This window comes from Scaptodrosophila lebanonensis, unplaced genomic scaffold (assembly GCF_003285725.1).
Source record: "Scaptodrosophila lebanonensis strain 11010-0011.00,11010-0021.00 unplaced genomic scaffold, SlebRS2 tig00000085-arrow-pilon, whole genome shotgun sequence".
Classification (NCBI taxonomy): domain Eukaryota; kingdom Metazoa; phylum Arthropoda; class Insecta; order Diptera; family Drosophilidae; genus Scaptodrosophila; species Scaptodrosophila lebanonensis.
The window spans coordinates 353,809-377,728 of NW_022060564.1; the positions used below are offsets into that span (position 1 = coordinate 353,809).

Here is a 23,920-nt window from a genome sequence, read left to right on the forward strand (position 1 = left end):
AAAATCACGCGCATCAAGTCATGTCTGGATGTCGAGCCCTGGCGTGGGGCAGGGCTGGACATGGCCTAATGCCAGACAGAATTTATCAAGTGGGCTGCCCACAATTAAAGTCGATGGTTGGAGGAGTAGCCAATCTTGACATATCAACGGAAGTGGGATAAGCCAGGGTTCATAAGAACGATTGAATAGTTAATTATTAATTAATTTATCACAATAGGTTTTTAACTTTCCTCTCCAACTAACCAGAATTTTCCTAACCATTTAAAATTCAAATAAATCATATGATTTACAAACTGTCGATGTCCTCCGATTCTTTTAATACACTATTGTTGTTAACAACAAACGTTATTGAGAAATGATAATATGATTGATTGAATGACTAAAAGATATCACCAATCCATAACTCCCGTATTTCTTGGAATTTTTTATTGAAATTCGGAAAATACTTCCAGACAGACATACACAAACACACACACGCATAATTATTCTAAACATATGCACAGAGTATTTCAAAGTCGGGACACCAGACTTAAGTTTTTCTACTTGTTTTTCTTACATCTTACGAAAGCAGCTAAAACCAATCTAAAACTCAGCGTTCCACATTTTCCGTCTCCCGATTATATTCGATTTGCTATCTTCATAGGTGGGGATATTCGTGACAGTTATTATTGGACTGCATCATTATGAAGACCATTTGGCTGTCGTTGTCTCTGACTTTGATTCTGTTGTCAATAGTTCAGCAGATAGAAGCGGATTGGGTGTGTAGCATAGGCTGGGGAGCAGTATGCATGGATCAGCCGGATAAACAACAATATCCATAAATAAATCAAAACATCTATTGTGACTGGGCAAGGGATAACATTTGGTGATTCCAACATAACATAAATATGCAGAGTATCCAGTTATTTAATGAAAATAAAAGCATTGAGCAGAAGTTACCACAATTTTGGTAAAATCAATCTAACCCTCAGCTTTCCGCAGTTTACGTTTCGCGATTTCATACGATATATTTATAGGTTATAGGTGGGAGTATTCTTGTCAGTTCTTGATGGACTGCATCATCATGAAGACCACTTTGCTGTCTTTGTCGCTGATTCGTTGGTTTTCAGTGCGAAGCATTCAATTATTAAATATATAAATAAATTTTAAAGCTCCAAGCTATTAATTTTTATCAGATTTGCTAATCAAGGCTGGTAGATAGAACTAAAAATGCTTTCTTCATATTGCTACCATCATTATTTATTCTCAATCTCTTTATCTATTCACTTTGCACTTCTTTTTATGTACATTTTATTTTCTGTGTCTCTGGCTTGCTGACTCTACCTGTCCTTTACACTGGTCCTTGTTGATGCATGCAAACCTTGTTGGCATTTCGCCTGCCCCAGAAACTATTTGCATGGCAGTTTTTTGTTTTGCTTCAGCACTTGCTGCAAGTTTGAATTTTGAGTAAAAAAAAGTTTGGTTGGCATTTTGCGGCCATAATTGAAAAGTGGAATGCTGAGTGGCACACAAATTTAATTGTGGGCTTTGGGGTCCATATCTGTATGCTGTTTTGAAATAGCATATTTTAAAGGAAAATTTTTAAAACATTGCTAAAACGGTTTGAAGAAGTTGTTTTTTTTTTTACACTCAAAACGTTTAGCGGCTTGTTGTTGTTGAACCTTTTTTCTTTTAGTATTTTATTTGCTTTCTTATGCTCTTTGTTGTTTTGACATTTTCTGCGTGTGTCGTCACGCATGTCTGCATCGTGTTACGTAAAGAAAGAAATTCCTTACCTTCTGTATTGCATTTTTCGAACCATATTTACTTTAATTAAAAACAACAAGACGAGCACAATGCTTATATAATTTGCTTAAGGCTGACAAATCGGGCGTAAAGTCTTACAGAGTGCAACTAAAAGCATTTCTGTGTTGAAGTAAACAGAAAATCGTATTTCATGCTACCAAGAACACATATGCAAATCATTGCAAGCTGCATTCACACATGCGGCTTACTATTTTGAAAGTACTTATGGAAAACTTGGTAGTCTATAACTGTATGTACATTTGAGCTTATTGCGAGTTTATTTTTATTTAAGAAATCTAATTTGGAATACATTTTGTCAATTGTATTATAAGAAATGAAACTCAGTTTTGTTATAAATATTTCAATGTTTTCGGTAAATAGTTTGCTTCCATATTGAGTATAAAATACAGGAGTCGAGCGGATTGTTGGAAAACAACTGAGACGGGGTTCAAACAAAATGATTAGCATATTTGATGTCGTGCAGAAGTAAGTCAAGAAAGCTGTTGGGAATTGACTTAGACTGGAGCTTTAAATAAAAATATCAAACAAATATCAAATTACAACTTTTTACAGTGACTGCCACAATTAATGACGCCTAGTCATAGTTGTAAAAACATGCATGAAAAAATGGTTCAAATACATATAGTTGCTGTTGTAGCCTTCGGGTATTGTAATTAGGCAAACCTAACCAAAAAAGTCGGCGAAGTTAAAATAATTTATGAGTGCATACTGAGCTTACCAGAAGATCTGCAAGTTAATGAACTAAGAAATTTTGCTGTACTTATGGGCACCCTAAAACAATAATCCATCCATAAATTGTGTGAAATAAATTGCAATGACTTGTAAAAAGTATCAAACTTTGCGCTTAGGACTCGCGTGTGAACGCAGTTTAACAATTCATATGCGGGTGTCATTGTTGCTGAAATAAGCATTTTATGCCATACAAACATACATATGTATGTAGATGTATGTGTGAACACATACACACACGCAGAGACAGGGCACAGACGCTTGAGCTATGGCGCGCAACGGAAACGGAAGTGTGAACATTGAAAAATGGTGCGACGCAGAAAATAATGGCAAGCGAAAAAGGGCGACCTATGTTAAATAGATGAACCAACAAACGAAGTTGCAAGTTGGCAGAGGCAACCAACCAGGGCCACTTAAATACCTGCAAAAGTTTTCGCGCTTCCGCCGGAAATTGCCATACGCGGCATACTCGTAGAAACATCACGTCAGTGTCGGTAATAGTGAGAGAGAGAGAGGGAGAGAGGGAGTGAAAAGTAATGGCAATAAGGGAAAATGCTCAACCAGACGAGGAAATGCTAAAGAAAATGCATTTGCTTTGACTTAGTTTGTCAGGCGGCATTGAGACACGCGCACCAATGAAAAGTTTTTAAAAGAAAATGGCAGCGGCAATATACTAAGAAACAATATGAACAACAACAACCGCAGCAGCAATTAGAGATGTGCAGTTAGACAATCACGATATCTATATTTGTGTCCCTTTTTGCAGTTGTTCAGACGTAGAGATACAGCGGAGCAGGCTAAACATTGTCGTCCTCCTATACCGATTAAATTAAACCATATTTATAGATTTGTAATGGACTGCCATTCATAAATTCTGTAATGAATAATTCTTGGTTTTTTTTCACAAGCTGTGGGATTTATTTGATCACAACTCACGCACATCTCTGACAGTAACAAAAAAAAATGCCTTTGAGCTGTGCTGCAAATATTTCACAAGTACTCGACACTCGTCGACAACTGCACAAAAAGTAAGCAAAACAGCAACAATAATAACAGCAACAACAATAACAACAACAACATCAACAGCAGCAGCAACAGCAATAGCAACAAAAGCGAACGCTAGCTCGTTAAAATTACAAATAGAAGGCAAGTGGCAGAAAAGTGCGCTCAAGGACGCGTTGGCGTCTTGGGGCGCACGTCTTTGCAATATGGGGGAATGTACATACGAGTACACCACAAACCTACATATACATATATGGATGTGGGAGATTACACCATAGTACTTTTACAGGAAAAAAGAGGTTGTTTTAAAAACTAAAATTAAGTTGCACGTTTTTGATTTGATAATGTCGATAGTACTTGTATAGATAGTTTAAGCTATCAAAACTATCAGCGTATGATCGTGTGATGCCACAAACGATTGACGAAAACAAATAAACAAAATTGGTTTTGTAAAGATAGAATGGTATCTCAAATTTAATCTATCATATGTATTGTATTTGTCGGACAAAATTCGCTAAATTTCCATTTTCAGAAATAGTTTTTTTTTATATTTTCAATTATATCTTTCATTCTTGTTTAGGTTTTAACTCAGCTAATTGCAATAGTTTTGCCATTTAACTAATTGTTTATTGGGATAAAATAAAATGTTGAAGTAAGACGAATTAAGAATAATCAAATTGTACCAATTACCCAATGAATGTACCAACAATAAATATAGTGTTCCCTTTTTGTACAATTTTACCAAAAGAAACTATCCTCGGGTAAAAAGAAAAGAAAGGAATTCTATGCGAATTAAAGGGTATTCAAGGATAGGGTACACAAAATACACATGTAGTTGCGCGTGTGTGTGTGTTTATGTGCAGGGCATGCTGTCATGCAATGAGAGGCTTTCGTCTGGGCTGCATTTGAACTTAACACGACATCAAAAATTGGCGCTTCAATAACAAAATGTTATGCCCAGGACTTAAGAAGGAGCGTTGACGAGGGGCGCACACAGCTTGGGTGGCGCCTAAGGGTGGGCACGCGTGTTTGCATTTGCATTAGTTGAACTTACTTTTCATTTTTCCCATTTTCCAAGTATTGTTTTTCAGTGTGCTGTCATAACTGTTGCATATGTTTGTGGCACGTGGCATATGGTTTCGCTTTGTTGTTACATAAGTTCTTGTTGCTTTGTGTGTTTAGACATGTGAAGGTCAGTGCTGTTTTTGCAGCCAGAAAGGCTTATAAAGTTATCAATACAGTTGACTTTAGCGAAACGAGAGAATATACCTGAATATAACTGAATTTTCGAATAATGTAAAAATACAATTTTTCATCTTGGCCCGTACTTAAGACTTTGGACTCAAAACAATTAAATCAAGGCCAATTGAATTACTCAGTTTGCTGGCATGCGTTCCGCATTCTAGGATTAACTTATTTTCCAGAGTAAAATTTATTTTTTACGTTTTGTATTATATTTACTACTAATGAGGGCTTGATTTAATAATTGAAAAACGCAAGAGTACAATTATATAAATATAAATTATAATCCCTGATATCATTTATTAAAGCTAAGAGGTGGCTCGTATTGTTTTGATAGCAGAGAGAGGAAAGGACCCTTTTTGATGTTCCGAAAGTAACATCAGCGTTAGTCCTCACGAACAATTATTAGCTGATTGTTTATTTTATTTGAATTTGACATTTTACGGCACTTTGTCGAAACTTTTAGCTGCAGCAGCCCAGCAATTAGCAATAAATAAAAATAAGCAGTAATGCTGGAGCTATAAACAAAGGCAATATAATTACACTAAACAAATTACAATTCAATTAAAATAAAAATGCAATAACATCAATTCTGGCGTCTGCCGTATTTGATCATTCATTATTGATTAAAGCCCGCAGCGGCAAATAAAGATGCATGGACTGCGTTGTTTGTAAAGCGTGTGCTAAATGAGCCGCAACCACTTATGGGTTCGGCATGGTTCGCTCACACAAAAGCACATCCTGTCACGCATTATAAGTTTATTATGACCAGCGTTTTATATGGTTTTTGGCGCTGCAGTCGCCATTGGGCTATTCGGTTGCCTCGTTTGGTCAGCTCTTTAATGTTTATATAAATGTTGCATAGTTTGTTAACACAAAATGCAGACGACAAGACTCTAAAATATAAAAACATAATATAGTGGAATACGACGTGAAGAGGATGACGCATATTGTTTCATAGATTTGTTGACTAATTATGCATTAAGGCAGGCTTACACTTTTCAGAGTATTCGAGAATAAATGCAGAGCTAATAGATGTCCTGGAAAGTGGCGCCTAACAGCAACTCCAAGGCTTTAACTGAGTTGGATGTCGGCGCTTTCGTGACACATATGAGTACTTCCGGCGGGGTTTTCTTCATGCACTCAAAAGTATGGATTTGTGGATTTTTCTATAACTTGCCAACATAATACTTCGCGGTAGAGCAGTACCTTTAGCGTCATTGAAATGAAAGCCCCTAGTTACTCCCTGCATTTTTAACGATTCGCAGAATGCGTTTTTTGCTTTTTTCATTCTTTCGTCACCGCTAGGCTTTCAGACCAGTTTCCTATCTAATACTTTCCCGAGGTAATTTACTTTTATAAATTTCTCAACTAGAAGTAGCTCACAAGTGGTGAAAAATTACGAAATGACATGGTTTAAAGGTACACGTATATTTAAATGTCAGTAGATAAACAAACAGAAACCGTTATAAGCACATACTATATATCTCGTACTCCCCGTCTTTATTAAGCATAACATTATTAAGCATTACAGCTAGGGACACAATTGAACAATTGTAATATTTTGTTTGTAAATATGTATAAAATTTGTGTATGTAGGAAACAATTTTATAATCAAAACAAGGAAAAAGATAAATACATTTGAGTAGCTGAGCATTACTGAGATGTGACAGATATTATAATTAAAACAACTCACTTGACTCGCTCTCACATAGGAAACTTTCAAGGAAGAAGCTCCTTAAATTACTTATTCTTATTCGACTGACTGGGCCTAAGCACATTTTGTTTTATTTGAAAGTTTTCAGCGATACAGTTAAACCGTATATGAGGGCTTAAAATTTCGTATTTTCCACTAAATATTTACATGTGCTAATTTTGTAATGAAGCTATAAAAAGTGAAATTTGTTTTTACGGCAACATTGGATTAAAGCAAACAGCAACATTTTTGAATAATATTATCTCATGCCCCATAAGCAAACAACTCGTTAGTAAAACACACGCACTGTGGCACTCACAATATTGTTGAATGTTGCTGCTGTTGTTGCTGCTGCTGCTGCTGCTGCTGATGTTGATGTTGCTGCTACTGATGTGGTAGATAAGACATGCATTATGAGCGTTTTAAACGACATGAACAGGCATTAAAATGGGTCGTCGCTCCAATGACATAATCAATGCTGCAGTTTCCGCAAGAGGTTGGCAAAGTTGTTGTTGCTACTGCTGCTGTCAATGCTGCTTCTGCTGCAGCTGTTGTTGTTGTTGTCAGTTTCCTATTTTGTTGACATGACACGAAGCGTAGCTGATGCTAACAACTGAAGCGTTAGCGCTGAATGCTGCTGCTGACAGTTCTTATTATATAACGCAATGCTCGCTGCCTCCCCCTTTACCTTTTTTTCTCCCTAAGCTTCCATTCTATAGCTCGGGTGCATGAAAAGTTCTTAATTGGCCCTACAAGTAAGTGGATGAGTGAGTGAGAGAGCAAGTAGGTAGAGGGAGCGCGGGCGTGCGGGCAAAATCAAAGCAGCAAACTTTTTCTTGTCCCAGCTAATTGCATTTGATCCTCAAGCTGCTGTAACTGGCAGTTGCTGCTAATGATAATTATGATGATTAAGCCGGCGTTGATTAGCTTTTAGACGCTTTTTTTCTGGCCAACTTTGCCTACATTTATGCGATTTTTTTTCGTCACTACAAAGTTTTCTACTTAGGCGAAATTTGTATTGATTTTTATTTGGCGAACATTTGTCTTTTTGTTTGTATATCTAAAAATATTTCCATTTGTTGCATTTATAATATTGTAAAATAATTACTGGCAGCCAGAAGAGAGTACTCTTAATAGTTTTAAATGTATTTAAAAAGGTGTACGATTAAAGACGTATGAATATACATAAGTAGACTTGATAACTTCACTGAAATATACCTTAACAAACACAAACTTACGAATTTTTTAAAGTGGCTTTCTAAATTTTTAAAGAATAAAGTAAAACTCAAATGATGGCTTACTTGCTCAAATATATGAGATAATAAGATTAAGATGGCAATAAATTATTTTGATTGATCTTATAAATCTAAAATAGTGGTTAAGCAAAACGCCAAAGGGATCAAATCTTTAGACATTAGCTGAACATTAAATGTCCAGATTGTCGAAGCTTAGTATTCTATAAATAGAAAGCATATATTTAATGTTTCGTTGCGATTTAGTGAAGTCAGATTTATATAAGTAACATCATTTGGCTTCCAAGCACTCGCAGTTACATCCGTCTCAGGGCAATTTTGAAAATTGTTGCCAGCATAGTTTGCGCTTCCTTTCCATCTATGTATCTGTCTCTCTATCGCAGTGCTATTTATTTTGGAAACTTGCAACTAGTGCTGCAAAGTTTTCTTGCGTAGGCAATATAGACACGCCCATTAGCCCGTTCACATGTGAAATTCAAGCAATGAAAATTTTGCAGCTCGCTGATTCGAATGATGCAGCTGCCAACTAACATGCGAACTCGCATTCGCATCACCTTTTTACGTGTCATTAAATTCCACTAGCATAAATTGCAGCAACAACACTCACAACAACAACAAGCAGAAGCAGTGTTAGTAGCAGTGGCAGTGGCAATGGCAGCAATGAAGCTTCTTGCCACATGTGTGGGCGCTTATAATTTATTGTATGTTTGCTTTACACTTGAGCGCGTGCAAAATGAAAAAGTGTGTGTGTGTGTGTGGGTAGGAGGGGTGGTGAAGCGGTGAAGCTGGAAGGGATGGTCGCTTGTGACTTGCTTTTGTTTCATTTTTGTGGCATTTGCATATTCGACTTGGCCTCCGTCGCTTCTTCACTTGCGATAAATGCAGCAAGTGAACGCAAATGCAACAATTTCCATGCAACTTTCCTGCTTATGCAAATAAAAGCGATGGCAGCTTTATGAGTGAAAGGTGTGCATGCATACATGTGAGTGTGTGGGTGTGTGCACTCACGCATCAGTATGTGTGTGTGAGCGTCAGTCTTCCTGACTTGGCTTGCATAATTTATGCGCTGCAGTTGTTTTGGGCAATGTGTAGGACGAGCGAGCAGAGCCAGGGCTCACATTATGCTACTGCACAGTGCGTCAAAGACGATAAATATTGCTACACAATCTGTTCAACGTATACCAACAGAAACAAAAATTTAATGATAACTGATTTAAAGATACATTTTTACATCTGTTTAGAGAGTAAATCTGAGACTTTCAAAATAAATAAATATTTGGCCATTTTTGGTGGATGTTTACAACATTTCTTACATGAGAATTAGAATTATTTAACAATCTAAAAATAAGTTTGTTGTTCACTCAAGGCGCTCAAACCTATACAAATTCTTTTATAATTTAAAGTACTACCCTCTTCCATACTACTTATATGTATACCACTTAGCCCCAGTCACATATAGCAGTTTAGTTTACGCTTCACAAACTAGGCATTTAATGAAAGAAACTTAAAACACTAATTGTTGGTTTAAACCAAAACATCAATTCATATTATGAGTAAAACAAAAAAAGTGTAAAATCTATGCTTGTAGAAATGATTTTCTTATTTGAAATGCTGCCCTCTTACGCACTTTTTATACAAAGCACTTAGTCGAAGCCAGCCCTCTTCTGCACTTCAATAACTAGGTATTTAACGAAAGTAATTGTAAGCACCAATTGCAGGTCTAATCATAACGATTATATCAATTAATTTGTCCATAGCATGAAGAACAAACAAAATCTAAGCTTATCCGTAATACTTTCAAGTTTAACAAGTTCTTCAAAGGGACTTCACCACTGTGGCCCAAGCGGAACCACATTGACTGCCAGCACTTGACTGCTAGCACAATATTATTACTATTATTATTATTATTCTTATTACTATCTTCTGGCTGCCGAATTTCAACAAAAAGTTTATCCTTCGCATCCGTTGCGCGCAGTTGTTTAAAGTTTAGGCCAAAGAAAAACTCGACTAAGCACTTGAAAAAGTTGCCACAGGTACAAGTATATGTATATATACTCTATACTATATATTATGGATATGTGAGGTGCATGGAAAGTTGCAACAACTTTGTTGCCTGGCATTTTTCATTTGGGTATTTTTTTTTTTTGCTTTTTTTGTGTATTCGCGCTGCTTTCTGTCGAATTTGTTGCTGCATCTATTTTTTTCCTTTTCTCATTCTTTATTTTCTCAGCGTTGTTGCTTCATGCGCCGTTGCATACGAACACTTGCAGTTTTTGTTGCAAGCGTTGCATCTGTGACATCAAAGTTGACAGAGCGGTGGCACAACTGCTGCTGCTTAATTTTTGTGTTGCGCTGCAGGGAGCGTTTTACCGTGTCCCCGTCCTCTTTTTTTTTGTGTATGTGAACATTTTTCGCATTTTTTAGGTGCCTTGCATGTGTGTGAGTGGGCGGGCATGTGAATACATGTCCTTGGCGTATGCGCTGGCAGTTGTGGGACCACACAGCCACGCCCAAAACGAGCACACGCCCACACGCCTTCGTCATTTGCAGTCTCTATATATCCTGTAAAGATGGGCTTAGTAACTATGACATAATATTTGCAATGCAATGTTGGTGGCATTAAGTAAATACTTTTGCTAACTTAAACACAAATAAATAAATAGTTGAAAGTACCCGTACTGTGAGGAGTGATGTGGAAGGAAAAGGGGAGGCCCACCACCGTCATAAGTTGTTTCTCATTTAACATTCATTGAGATTAAGATGCATTAAAAACTTGATTCAAAATCAAATTATCAAGTAATTGTTCTACGTGCTACTATATACGACTATAGCCTTAACTTATGCGATGAATACAAGCTTGGTTGATGAATCACATTTAAAGTAAAAAGAAACCATATTGTTTTCAAAAAAATAAATAAATAAATAAATAAATAAAAAAACTCTATTTTATTGTAATAATTAGTTTACGAGGGTAGAGTGTATTCTGAAGTCGAGTATAGTTCAGTGTTGATTTTAACAGCTTTTTTGTGCGGTTGCTGCCAACAACAAAAACGACAAGCCAGTCTACTTGAGCACGCTTTGAACTGCAGTAGAGCGTTAAATTTTATAGCGTTGGTTTTTATTTTGATGCCCGGTTGAATTAAAAATAACTTGAACAAGTTAAAAATATGTATTTTGGTTACCCGCAAAGCGAATCGCTGGGCTGTGCAATGCAACTGAGCGGGGACTCCCACATGCATAGTTACTCTCATATTCCACTCGGATTAAGGGTTGTAAGTGTGTATAACAAATTTGATCATTAAAATTTTGCGCCACTTTATCTTATCTCTGAGTACGAGTATCTTTTAGATACGGAACTGTAAGCCACGTATCACGAACGAGCTGTGCATAAAGCCGAGTTAAATGTGGCGTATAAATGGTGAAATGCAATTTCTCGGGGAGTGGAAAGAGTGGCAGGCAAAGACTACAGATGCAGAGCCAAGTATCGGGCGAGCCGCAAGAAACGCCGACCATATAATGTTGATGACATTTTCTGCTGTTTGTTGCAACAACGAAACAACAATCAGAGCGTAGACAATGCATACGTATGGGTGACTGTGGATGCTACGCTGCACCCGGAGGGCGACACCTACAAAACGACAGCTTGTAGAAGACAAAGAAAGTGCGGGAGGGAAAGAGGGTGTAGGAGCGAAGCCGGACGTGCCACGGTCGCCATTTGTAGCGGCATTTCGACAATTTTACCATTTAATGTGCCATATACAGTCGTAGAGTGTATATGTAGACTGGCTATGTGTTGGAGAGAAGCAAAAAATGGGCGAGTAAGTGATAGAAGTTGGAGCAGGCTGAGAGCAGTATCATGTGGCTAAATGTTGCGTATGCTCAACATTACAAGTATGTTGGCAAACAAATTGCAATTGTTGGAAACATACGGCTTAAATGCTCTGTCGCTGTTATAGAAAGAAAATAAATGCGAAAGATACACAGAATAATAAATGAAAAAAGCCAAAAAGGGTTGAAGATAGAGATAAAATTTTAAACGAACGGGCAAGTGATTGCAAAATAATTGCTAAAAAAAAGGCTAAGACAATATGTGAGGAGTAGGAGGAAATTTCAGGCAGCAGAGGGGGAAAAAAAAAAACTTTCTTAACGCACAAATATAGAGGGATAAGAAAATGTGTGAGGAGGTGTGGAAAGTAGGCAAAGCAACAAGAAACGCCCGTAAAGCACAGAAACAAAAAATGGGGTTCAAAAAAGGTACTCAACGAATTGCAAATTAAAAAGATGAAGGAAGGATTCTTAGGGTTGGATGTAGATAATGAGCTCGATCTAAAAAAAAGTATAAAAGGGTCATTAAAATTTGCAATACAAAAATATAAAAGCAAATCCTAAAAGTACATAAACTTCTCATGATTTTAAATCTTCTCATATTTCTTAATTTAAGTTGGACGAATTTGTGCGAAAATGTGTACTATATGTCCCTTTGAGCATAACTGTAGAAAAGAAGTTGAAGAAAATCAATTATATTAAAGTATGGTAAGGAGCTGGTAAGACATAGTGCTAATGTTAAATTAAATGCTTAAATTATATGGGATCGAAAGTGAGTAATGGGTTCTGAAAATTTGAGGAGCTGTGTGGCAGGAAGCATTCCAGAAGTGTTGTATTAAATAGCTTTCCAACTCACAAACTTGTAAACTTGTAAACTGTCAAAATATTTACAATTCCACAAAACACAGATAACATTCGAAGGGGAAACAGGCTTCATATGTTAAAAAAAATTAGAACTTCAGAAACTGAATGCATGAAGGATGGTAGTTCTTTCATTCCGTAATCGTATAAATTGGTATAAATTGTAAACGTTTTAGTTTAAATTCGATATAAAGCTTAAGTTTTTCGTAAGTTTTCGTGTCTGTTGTTAGCAACTCTTTAATTAAAATAAATGAAATGAATTGCCCATTCAGTTGATAGGAAAATGAAAATGAGAGTAAACAGAAAACGTAAGCAATATACTTTAAGCACTAGTCATCGAAGTATATTTAAATGAAAAACTACAGTTGCCTGCATACATGCTTAATTAATTTTTGGCAAGTGCAAGAAAATTCAATTTGTTATTTTGCCCTTACAAGTCATCAGTCAACTTAGTTTCTGGTTTAATTAATTCCTTCTGTCATTCTCATGCAAATGCACTGCCTAACTGAACTGTAAAACGAACGAATTTACTTGTTTCCAACTAAAGTTCACTTTTCTGCAGATTGCGTATACGCAACGTTGAACATTTTGATGAGCTAAGCTTGCTTTTAGTCGTAACTATGCTGACATCCCTTCCCGCCTCTCTGCTGACTGTTCAGATGCTGCTGCTGTTTCATTTCAATTTGCTAACAGCACAACATTCACTGATTTGTGTAGAAGTTTTACGGAATTTTAGGTTGATTTTTGCAGATTTGATTTTTATCTTGTATTTTTGTTATTTTTCCTATTTTTTTGTAGATTTGATTTGCTTTTTGAGTGGCATACAAAAACCACTCATTCTAAGGAAATGCTTACAAAAAATAGAAAAAGAAATCAGTTAAGTGCATTTCAGTTGTGTGGTTTACAGTAGTAGCTGCATAGCAGCTGAAAGATCTGCACAACTACACTGTGAAAAAATGCAGTTGAAATAAATTTGAAATAAATTTTGCGTTCTAAATAAATTTGATGTGAAATTAGAAACGTTCTTAATATACCATTTTTATTTTATTTTCGAACTGAAATAGTTTCTTAAATTAAATTCACTTTGTAGTTATAATACTTCCTATGGAAGATATACGAGCATGATGTAGTTTACTGAATTTGATAAAACTTTAGATCATGGTGAGACACTATTTATAACTCAATAATATCACATTTGGTTTCAATGTCGAAATAAACAAATATACTTCATAGTCGAACAAAAGAGCTGCAATAGCTCTCTGGTATATTGTATAAAAGGAATTTTTTATTAAACTTTTGTTATTTTTCGATGTTGGGATTTCTTCGAGTACACCAAAACACAATTGCAACCACAGTGGCAATAGAAATGGCAGCAAGTGGCATGCTGCACATCTGCCGAAGAGCTGAGCTCTTGTTGAGCATTGTGGATGCGTGTGTATGTGTATATGTTTGTGTATATTTTGATTTAATTTGCAATGTGCTTCAAAGTGCATTTACCATGCCTTACAATTTCGAAATGTCACCCAGAAGGTGGTTAGGGGGGAGGGGGACTGTCATAACAATGGCATTGGCTGACAGTTGCCACGTGCCACACGCAGTTGCGCCACTGACAGCCGGGCATTAAGCTTGAGCTCTGGCATAATTTGGCCAAGTGATAAAGCTCTGTTCATGAACTATCTTTTGGCAGTAATTTAGTGTTGACATTCATGTGAAATGCGAAATGCTTCTTTAAGAGCAGCTCCCGTTGACAAATGTGGCTTTTAGTTCGAGCAAATGGGTACGGGACAGGAGTGTAGAATTTTCCACTCGATGCCCATTTGCATAACGAATGCGACACACACAGATTTGCAATGGCAAAAATTTTAACACGCCCCCAATGGCAGGACATGCAAAAACCAAATGTCGCTTGGCTTTTGTTATTGTTCCGCCCCTTGTTGTTATGATTGTTGTTTTTGCTGTGGCGGTTAAGTGGTAAATGGCTAGAGTGGTAAATGGCAAATGGAGAATGGACTCAGCCCCAATGCATATGCATTGATGGGCATGTCATGGCGAGGCAAAGTCAAACAAACAGTTTTGCTTGAATGTGTGCATTCAGATAAAAGCTGCACCCATCTGCATACACGTGTATATGTGTATGAATGTGTGTGTGTGTAGTGTGTGTGCCGTTATGGCTGTGCGTGTTATGATAGGCAGCCTGCGGTTCGAAAAGTGCGTCCTTTGTTCTATTCGTGGCTCGAGAACCAGTTTGAAAATGCTGCTTAATTCAATATTCACGATTTAAAATTGTATTTTATTTACGAATTTATTGAATTATAAATTATATTGAATTATAAAATGTAATTTAAATGATTTTTGTTTTTGTGACTAGTGCAGTAATTTATAAGAATTTTTACTGTCGCACTACGAAATAATAATAATAATAATATATATACAAATTAATTATATGCAGAATAAAAATTGTAATGAATGTTTACGATTTAAAATTCAATTTATTTTAATAAATGTTTTGATGGAGTCCCTCTTTTGTTGTTTAAATAAATCATAACTATGCGTTTGAGAGTGTCTCGTGCAAAAATTATTTTAAAAATATAAGCAATGCTAAAAATATCTCGCCAAAAACATACTGTACTATTAAGGTATTTATAGATATAATTGTACATTTGTTAGAATGTTGGTTTTGTTATCTTTCAAATTGAAAAAGTCCGAAGCTAAAACTTATTCTTCATTGTAACCTATATCGACAGCCCACATTTGTAAAAGTATTTATCAACATTTTTTATAAATACCGCATTCAAGTAGGTTTTGATAATCAGTATCAATATCATTTATTAAAGTACTTTGAAGGCACTTTGATCGATATTTGAATATTATTAATTAGATTTGATCGATTTTTGAGTGTACATATGTATGTTTTCTTTTTCAGACAATTTGGGTTTTCTTTACAATTTATATTGTTTTTAACAAAATGTATAATTATTGTTCATATATTCTGCAGATACTTGTATTTGTGGAAAAGAAATTCGAAATATAGGTTTAACGAATTAATACACGTCGTGTATTTGTATTTTGACCACCAGTCGAAAAATAACAAAAAAAATACAAAAAACACCTGCAATTTTAATTATTAATTAGATTGCTGGATCATTACCTCGTTTATATATAGCGGCAACCGCGTTAATTAAGTGTGAACGTTACTTGTTTACTTTATTGTTCATTGACTTTGATGCGCCACTATTCTACAAGTACCTCTAGATCTACATAAGATTGCATTGTCATTCACAAACGTATATTTTGTATGTCGGAGATTCGCTCTGATATATATGATTTTATTTATGTTTTTCGACCTGCTGCAACTTTATACTGAGTAGCAGTTAGTGCTATACGTTTTTTTTTTTTTTAATTGTTGCTAAAAATAGTTCATAGTGCTACAAGTTTCATAAAATGTACAAATCTAAACGTTTTAAGTGTCTTTTCGAAGAGGCGAGAAATAAAAACTCCTATCATACTTACGTATTTCAAATGAATACATATTGCAGATAATATTGATTTCAAGAAGTAAACACAAGAATAATATTTATAATCTAAGCATAAGTGACTTCTTATGCCTCACAACTTACTGAATGAGTACAATGAGTCTCCACTTGAATACGCAGAGAATTTAAAGACTAGTTATAAGCACTGTGCTTGCCGCTTCGTGCGTTTGCTTATTAAGGTCCAGATACTACAGTGCGTATGCGTAATTTTTTAAAGCCATGGCCCTCCCGGTCCTGTTGCCTTTCTTTGTTCCTGTGCCTGCGTGCAATTGAGCATGTAATTGCGTTTGCCTTTTCACATTTCACAGCGCCCAGGCTAAAAGGCCAATTTTGATGTATGTACGGATGTATAGATTGGGCAACTGCATGATTGGCTGTAGGCTCTGACGCTTCAGCGTTTTATAATACCAATTAAAATGTCGCTCGAAAGTTCTTGACACTTTATTTTCTTTCTTTCTCATTTTGAAAAGCGTGTTATGCAGTGCAAACTTTCTGTCCATGACGACACTTGTTCAATCTGTAAATAGACGTTTTTTGTTGCATTTGCGGGCAAACGTAAAATAAATTATGAAAAAGTTGTCGAACAGTTCTCGTGGCGTAGGCGACAATTTGCAAATGTTGAAAGAAAAAAAGAAGACATCCCGCTTTGCCACACACCCAACTGACCTTCTGTTCATGGTCACAAATGGAGCGTAATTGGCAACTAATTGTGTGATTACTGTTTTCATGATTGACTTGGCATTACCACGATTTATTTTGAGTGTCTGCTGAATAGTTTCGGCTTCTGCCGACAGACACCGTGCAAGTCAGTCTGTGACTCTAGACAGCTGACAATAATTGCTAAATGCCTCTCTAGGAAGGTGTGGGCCGTGTCTAAACATTTCGGCTGCTCTGCTGATTATATGTTATCGCACTTGCTTGACTCTGCATGATAAAGAAACTTGGCTATTGTTATAGGTTCATACCGCCTTAGAACTGACTGATAACCGCCGCCGATCGTTGAGTCAGCAGTATATGGTGCTTCATTAATAAAATACTGAGCAAGCAAACTTTTTGTAAACATACTTTTGTGGGGATATGCCTGCATATATACTTGTATATATGTAGATATGCAATACCGGAAGACGGTATTACGCGTGTGGGTGGGGGCAGCTTTAGATTTTGTAGTTTTTTCTTCAAAAGTTGTTCTTTAAAAAAAAAAAAAAACGTATATTTTCGAACATATGAATTGTTGCAGATAGCACAATATTACAAATATATTTGTTAAAGACAGAATTTGGAACCATTTACCAGCCTATTTACAAATATTTTATGCAAAAATTTATTTACAAACTTGTTTTATTTTATTTTTTACTTCAAGTAGTTGTTGTAGCAGGAAATTAAATATTAGTACAAAAGTTTTGTGGGACACTCATAAAATGTTAATTATCATTAGAGATATGCTATCGTTTTAAGAAAATCTATTATTTTAAAGAACTTCTGTTTAAATATAACGCTACACGTAGAAAATCTGGCTCGTCTCTATGTCGCTAAGCAATAATATATTTATACTGTTTATATTTTTTTTATTCCTTACAAAAGAATCTGCAATATAATTAAAGCAGCATTGAAGCATTTATTCTATTTTGTTGTTATGGAAGGGTGCAAATGTATATAACTCACAGAGTTCCTTTGTATACATAGTTTAATAGTGAGTCGTAACAGAAATCCACATGTCTTCACTATTTGTTGGATTCGTATAAAAAAACAATGTGACTTCTGACTTCTTTGAATACAAAATTATTTGCTATCTAAGTACTATATTATAAATGCCAGAAAGAAGACATTCATTTTGTTTTGAGCTGAAAAATCTGGATTTATACTTTATTTCGAAGTTTTTAAAAATGCTCTTCATTAGAAATTAAATATACTTATAAACCTAAAAAATTATAGAGTTCTTGAAGCGAAGTACTATGAAAAGTTAAATGGCGCTTTAAATAATGTGACTAACTTAACACTTCAGCGGTTCCTCAGTGTTTTTATTATTATGGTATAGCTACGGTATGTGAGATTAAATCGATTGTGACTTTGCCGTTTATTGTTAATTTACAATTGTTAGCTGCTGACTGATATCAATAGGCCCTCTTAAGACAAGATATGGTGGTGGCGATAACAACAATGCCGCGTCGCTTTGAACAGCTGTGATTTAGTCGAAAGTCGAACGTCGTTTGTTGTGGCTCGTGTCGTGGGTAGCGCGCGTTATTTTTCATTAAACTTTAATCAACCATATCTGGAAAACGAATTAAATGTTTAAAAATAGTTAACTTAGTTGGCCGGCCATGTTGTGGCTTGTGATTGTGAGCACCTTGCTGGGCAGCGCCTTGGCTCAAATCGTACCTCTTTCCACATACTGCAATCGAATGAAAAAGTCGGCAACAAATTGCATGTGCGAATCGGAATCGAACTTAGTGGTGGTGCGGTGTACCGACGAATATGCCATGCAATTGGAACAATCGGATAGGGAGACGAACATTTTTATGAGTTATTACGATGTCTTTGATCTTGACCATTTGCCATGCTTTAACCTTGTGCAGGTGACCAAGTTCGAGTTTGATGCTTACAACTTTTGGAATGAGACCTTTTGGAGTGATTTGCAGTCGAAGTTGGGCATTGAATCTATACTGGCGATTGAAGTTCGTGATCGACGTGTAGATAATGCGAGCAGAATGGCACTAACGCAAAAGTTGACTGCTGCTGACGTCAATATTAGCGATTATAGTGGTAGCCACGAAATTAGTAATAGTAGCGACTCCGGCAAGATCACTATTGAAATTAGCAACGTATACGAGAATGGCAGCAACATCTACAGCACTAGCAACATGTATGGCAATGCCAGCGATACCTACAACGTTAGCAACATCTACGACAAAAGCAACAATATTAGCAACATCCTTAGCAACAACAACATTAGCCAAACCAAGAAAAAATATAACGATACAAATTGTGACACTAGTTTAAACAAAACCACTTGGTTTTTTAGCTATGTGCAGAATCTAAGCTCCTTCACATTTGAAAGTGACATCTACCAACTGGAGGAGGATATGTTTCAAGCCTTTACAAACCTAACACAACTGGAGTTGAAACTGTCTGTAGATTGGCTGCCCCCTCTACTATTTGCACCCTTCGCAACCACTTTACAAGAGATAAATTTTGAGAATTCGCGTTCGGTGAACTTTAGTTCGGCCCTCCTGCGGCAGATGTGTCGGCTGGAAAATGTTACAGTGCACCTAGGAGGAAATGCGGCCAAGTTGCAGCCGCAATTATTCACCAACATGTCGCAGCTTCGGGAAGTGCATCTGCTAAGTGCCTCATCGAAGGTGGATCACCGAATGTTCCGGGGCAGTCACAATTTACGCATCATACAGATCGTGTTTAACGACTTCCTAAATAAACTGCCTGTGGGACTTTTCCGGGATCAGTTTTTTTTGACCGACCTTGATTTGCATTCAAATAGCTTGAGTGAGCTGCCAGTTGGACTCTTTAGTTCTCTTCATCGTCTTCAGACTCTGGATTTATCCAGAAACAAGCTTTGTGCGCTATCCAGGTTGGCATTAAAATAATGTAATTGGTCATACTCTGGCAAGATCGTCTTTTACTTTAAGTTGTTAAAGCCTAACTAAAACTTAGTAAGAATTTAGCTTAAAACGAAAAGATAAAATTCCAGATAGCAAAGCTTATTGGAAGTATGGGTAGATTGCAGGTAAGAAATATTCTTATGCCATAGGCATAAATCTGAACAGATGTGTCAAAATGTTTGCCAAACCATACGGCAGAACTTTTCCAAGGACTATAAGGCCACACATCGGAAGAGTCCTAAAATTGAAAAAGTGTTAGCAGTGCAAGATTTCGTTGTTGAAGAGGTATATAAGTAGGTATAAATAAGCAGCGAAAAACATAAATATATGTTATATAAATAGACAAAGAAGGTAAGATAAGATATTGAGAAGCGCCTCGCCCAATAGGGGTTGATTTATTAGCCCTTCATACCTATTACTTCCTATATTGACGGCTATGTGTGATCAGGCAGCCCCAAGCGCACACAGGAAGTGAAAATATGCTTCTTTTAGGATCGATTAGTCTAAGAAGTACCCAATAATCCGGATTGCCAATTAATAAGGTTTAAATGTTCAGATGTGAGTGTTGCTTGTTAACTTAATTTTGGGTTTGTTTGTTAAATTTGCATTTATCATTTATGCTTTCTTTGTTCTTGAATATTAGCAATTATAGAGTTATTGTTGATGGAAAACATCACGTTTATTTAGGAGCTTCATGCGCTTTAGTTTTAAAACGTATGTCATCAGAGAACTTTTTTATCACGACCAGATTTTTGTCGCTTTTATGAAATACCTTAAAATTAGCGATTTGCAAGAGTATGACTATTTACCGCTATTTGTGGTTAGTTCTTACATTCATTCTGTGATATTTCCTCTACAATAGCGATCTTTTGAAGCCATTGTGGTCCCTGAACATGCTTAACGTGAACTATAACTCTCTTATTGCCCTGGAGTCGGCCACATTTAGTGAGCTACGTAGTCTTAGCTTCATAGATATGCGAGGTACCCAGTTTTATGGTACGAGGCTGTCCATGCATTACGAGGCCCTGCTCTGCACCAATGATGTGATTTGTCAGTATAAGGCGGAGACCTGGCAATGTGCTAGCGATTGCATTTGCTGGGTGGAACGAGACACTCTCGAGCTGATTGTAGATTGTCGCGGCAGTGCGCTGAAAGAGCTGCCAGAGTTGCCGCACACTCGACTCGTGCAGACCATCGTAAGGGCGTCCAATAATAGTTTGAAGGCGCTTCCTTCAGCCAACTCGACGGGTTATGCCAATGTCACGGAATTGCATTTGGCGCACAATCATTTGAAGCATTTCAATAGCTCCATACAGCTGCCGATCAATCTGACTTTTCTGGATGTGCGTTACAATCACATTAACGGCTTCAGCGATGAGTTCGTCGGTTATTTGGAGAACAGCACTCTAAAGCTGGCTCTGGCCGGCAATCCACTGCACTGCGACTGTAATGCGCTTCCGCTTTTGAACTTTGTGCGCGCTCAGCCGCAACGGGTTCGCGATATTGGGGAGCTGCAATGCGCCACGGGCACGGGTGCCGTATATAGAAAGGCTTTTCAGCAGCTAGACGTGGATGAGATTTGCCCGTCATATGTACTGCTCATTGGTTGTATTGTTGGCGGGTTAGTGGTGCTCGGATGCTTGATTTGCACTCTCTATTTAGCATACAGGCAGCAGCTCAAGATCTGGCTGTACAACCATAATTGGTGCCTCTGGTGGGTGTCTGAGGAGGAGCTGGATAAGGACAAGCTCTACGATGCCTTCATCTCGTACTCGCACAAAGATGAGGAGCTGATTACGAAACTTTTGCCCAAACTGGAGACCGGACCGCATGCGTTCCGGGTTTGCTTGCACAGTCGGGACTGGCTGGTGGGCGATTGTATTCCGGAACAGATTGTACGCACCGTGGAGGACTCGAAGCGTATATTAATCATACTTTCGCAACATTTTATCGAGTCTGTCTGGGCACGCATGGAATTCCGTATTGCCTATCAGGCTACACTTCGCGACAAGCGTAAAAGAATTATCATAATACTGTACAAGGAGCTGGAGAACTTCGAGGGCATTGACAGTGAATTGCGTGCATATCTAAAGCTCAACACCTATCTTAAATGGGGGGATCCTTTGTTTTGGAGCAAGCTGCGGTACGCCATGCCGCACAATCGCCGAGTGCTCAAGGGACAAACTAAGCGCCCAGCACCGTTGGTCTAACGACAATTTTTATTTTAAGTTTGCGCCTAGTTTTTAAGTCACATTAAAAGCATGTTTGAAGATTTGTCAGACCCACCAACTATTTATATTGTTGATAAAGAAGTCGAGTAGGACTGTTGACAAAGCTATTTAAAGAAATTGATTTAAAAAAGAACTTTGATATTATTGTATCAAATATGGACAAAGTACCGATAATAGCGATGTAGACACGTTATATCAACAGTGTTAATATCGAGTCCGACTGTTCGCCTGTGCACTTGTATTTTGAAAAGTCCCGAACACTGAAGGGCTATACAGGATAATAATGTTTGATATTGTTTTAAGTATAAATAAATCTGTCTCTATTAAAACATTCGTGTTTGAAATCTTTTCAACTCTCTTTGTTCTTATCTAGGTTCATAGAACTGTTTTACTGAAGCCTGTTGCCATAATCGAAATCTCCGCTCATGCTTTGTAGTTGTGCAATATATACAATTTTTGTATAATTTTTATTAAGAAACTTATTTTTATAAAGTTATAAAATAAAACTAGATTGCCAATATTTCAAACTATTTGTTGAGTGTGCTGACAACAATGTTTCATAAACTATTTATTAGAAATTAGTCTAATAAAAACTAGTTTGTAAATAATTACTTATATATATGTACTTTTCAAACAGGGAACAGAGTTTTCTAAAATTTATATTAGTAAATAATTAATATTGCAAAAAGCTTTGTATGAACGTCAACATAAAAAAAAATTCTCTGTCGAAACACACGCTCGGTATCTGATCTTAATTCTGGGACCAAAGTTTAAGTAGGGTACAATATTTCTATATTTTGTACCCTAGTTATGCTAGTTAAGTACTGCTTTTTAACCTCTAGCTCTCACTTTGTGAAATCGAAGCTTGTTAGCGTACATATGCTGACTTGTTATGAAACAATATATAGAATACTAATTATGTAATGTATGTGCAAATCATATTCGATTCACTTGTTAACTCAACAGAGTTAATTTTATTTGATACGTTGGGCCCTGTTGCATGTGAATATAGTACAACTATTATGATTGCAGTACTTTAATGATGCAGGCCCTGTGCCTTAGACTGATGTTAGCCATAGTGTGTCTAACACATGGCTACTGCGAAGAAAAAAATGAAAAAGTAGGAAAATGTGATTCAGATTCGGTGATGGTCAAAGGAAGTTGTCGTAAAATAAAAACCATTCCGTAAGCTCATTTTTAACAAGATTTAGCTAAATAATAATTATTTTTTTCTGTTTGGCAAGGATGCAAAATATATTAGCTGGAACTCTTCCCAACGAAAATAAACCGGCATTTCTTAATGTTCCGACGAAGCGACCGTAAGTTATTTATTTTATGCGAAACACAATTGTGAATGTCACTCTGATTGTCTGTTAAGGAATTGTGAGAGAGGTCTAATCTGGCTTGATAACCTTTGTCGTAGGATAAGCTCCATCCCGTAGGTGTTTGTTAAAATCCATTTTGATTATATCAATGCCAATAATTATGTTTTTCGGCCAGTATTCAAAATATTATTTTAGGAACTATGCCAAGATGTGCAGATGGACAATACATGAAGAAGGGCAAGTGTCTTCCAGTAGCTTCTAAGAAATCTGAAAAATGTGAGGCGGAAAAAATCTTCGTCGATGGTCGTTGTAGAAAAGTGGGTTAAACGGCGGTTAATGTCAACTTATGCTTCAAGTGTAATATTGGTGGTCTAAGATATAAAGCTAGTGAGAAGTACATTATAGTAAAACTGTATCATTTGTATAAAAAACAGTACGACTATTTGAAAATTCAAGCAAAGAGTACATACTACGAGTTCAACGCTTTTACTAAAATAAGTCGCCTTTTACTATTGGTAAGCACATTGTGTGGTCTTTATTGTTTATTCCATATCTAGACTCATCACTTTAAGAATTGGGATATAGCGTGTCGGCTCCTCTCTATTATTGCTACTATTTATTTTGGCAATATATATAGTCCAACGTTCTCGTAAGCTTTTGATTGCTTCTCCTTGACCTTTTTTCCATTTAAGTGAAACTGTTTCTCTAGTGCAAAAAACAATAAAACCAGGCATTCATACGGACATACTATTTTTACCCTTCGTAAAGAGTATAAAGTTAACCTAATTATTTGTTTCGTTTCA

At 36.6% G+C, this 23,920-nt stretch overlaps 3 protein-coding genes across 3 annotated transcripts in view; all 3 read left to right on the forward strand.

Moving 5' to 3' along the window:
• The window catches only part of LOC115626607, a 150,974-nt gene that overhangs the window by 17,857 nt on the left and 109,197 nt on the right, over positions 1–23,920 (forward strand). The gene's annotated exons all lie outside the window — the stretch shown is intronic.
• Positions 18,168–22,125, forward strand: LOC115626609 (protein toll). The gene is made up of 2 exons (XM_030522002.1): positions 18,168–19,530; positions 20,424–22,125. Exons 1-2 carry the CDS (start codon positions 18,266–18,268, stop codon positions 21,769–21,771), a joined length of 2,613 nt encoding a protein of 870 aa, XP_030377862.1. The 5' UTR covers positions 18,168–18,265; the 3' UTR covers positions 21,772–22,125.
• Positions 22,867–23,582, forward strand: LOC115626620. Its single transcript, XM_030522017.1, has 4 exons — positions 22,867–22,977; positions 23,037–23,111; positions 23,171–23,230; positions 23,293–23,582. The coding sequence occupies exons 1-4, from the start codon at positions 22,940–22,942 to the stop codon at positions 23,441–23,443; spliced, it is 324 nt and encodes a 107-aa protein (XP_030377877.1). The 5' UTR covers positions 22,867–22,939; the 3' UTR covers positions 23,444–23,582.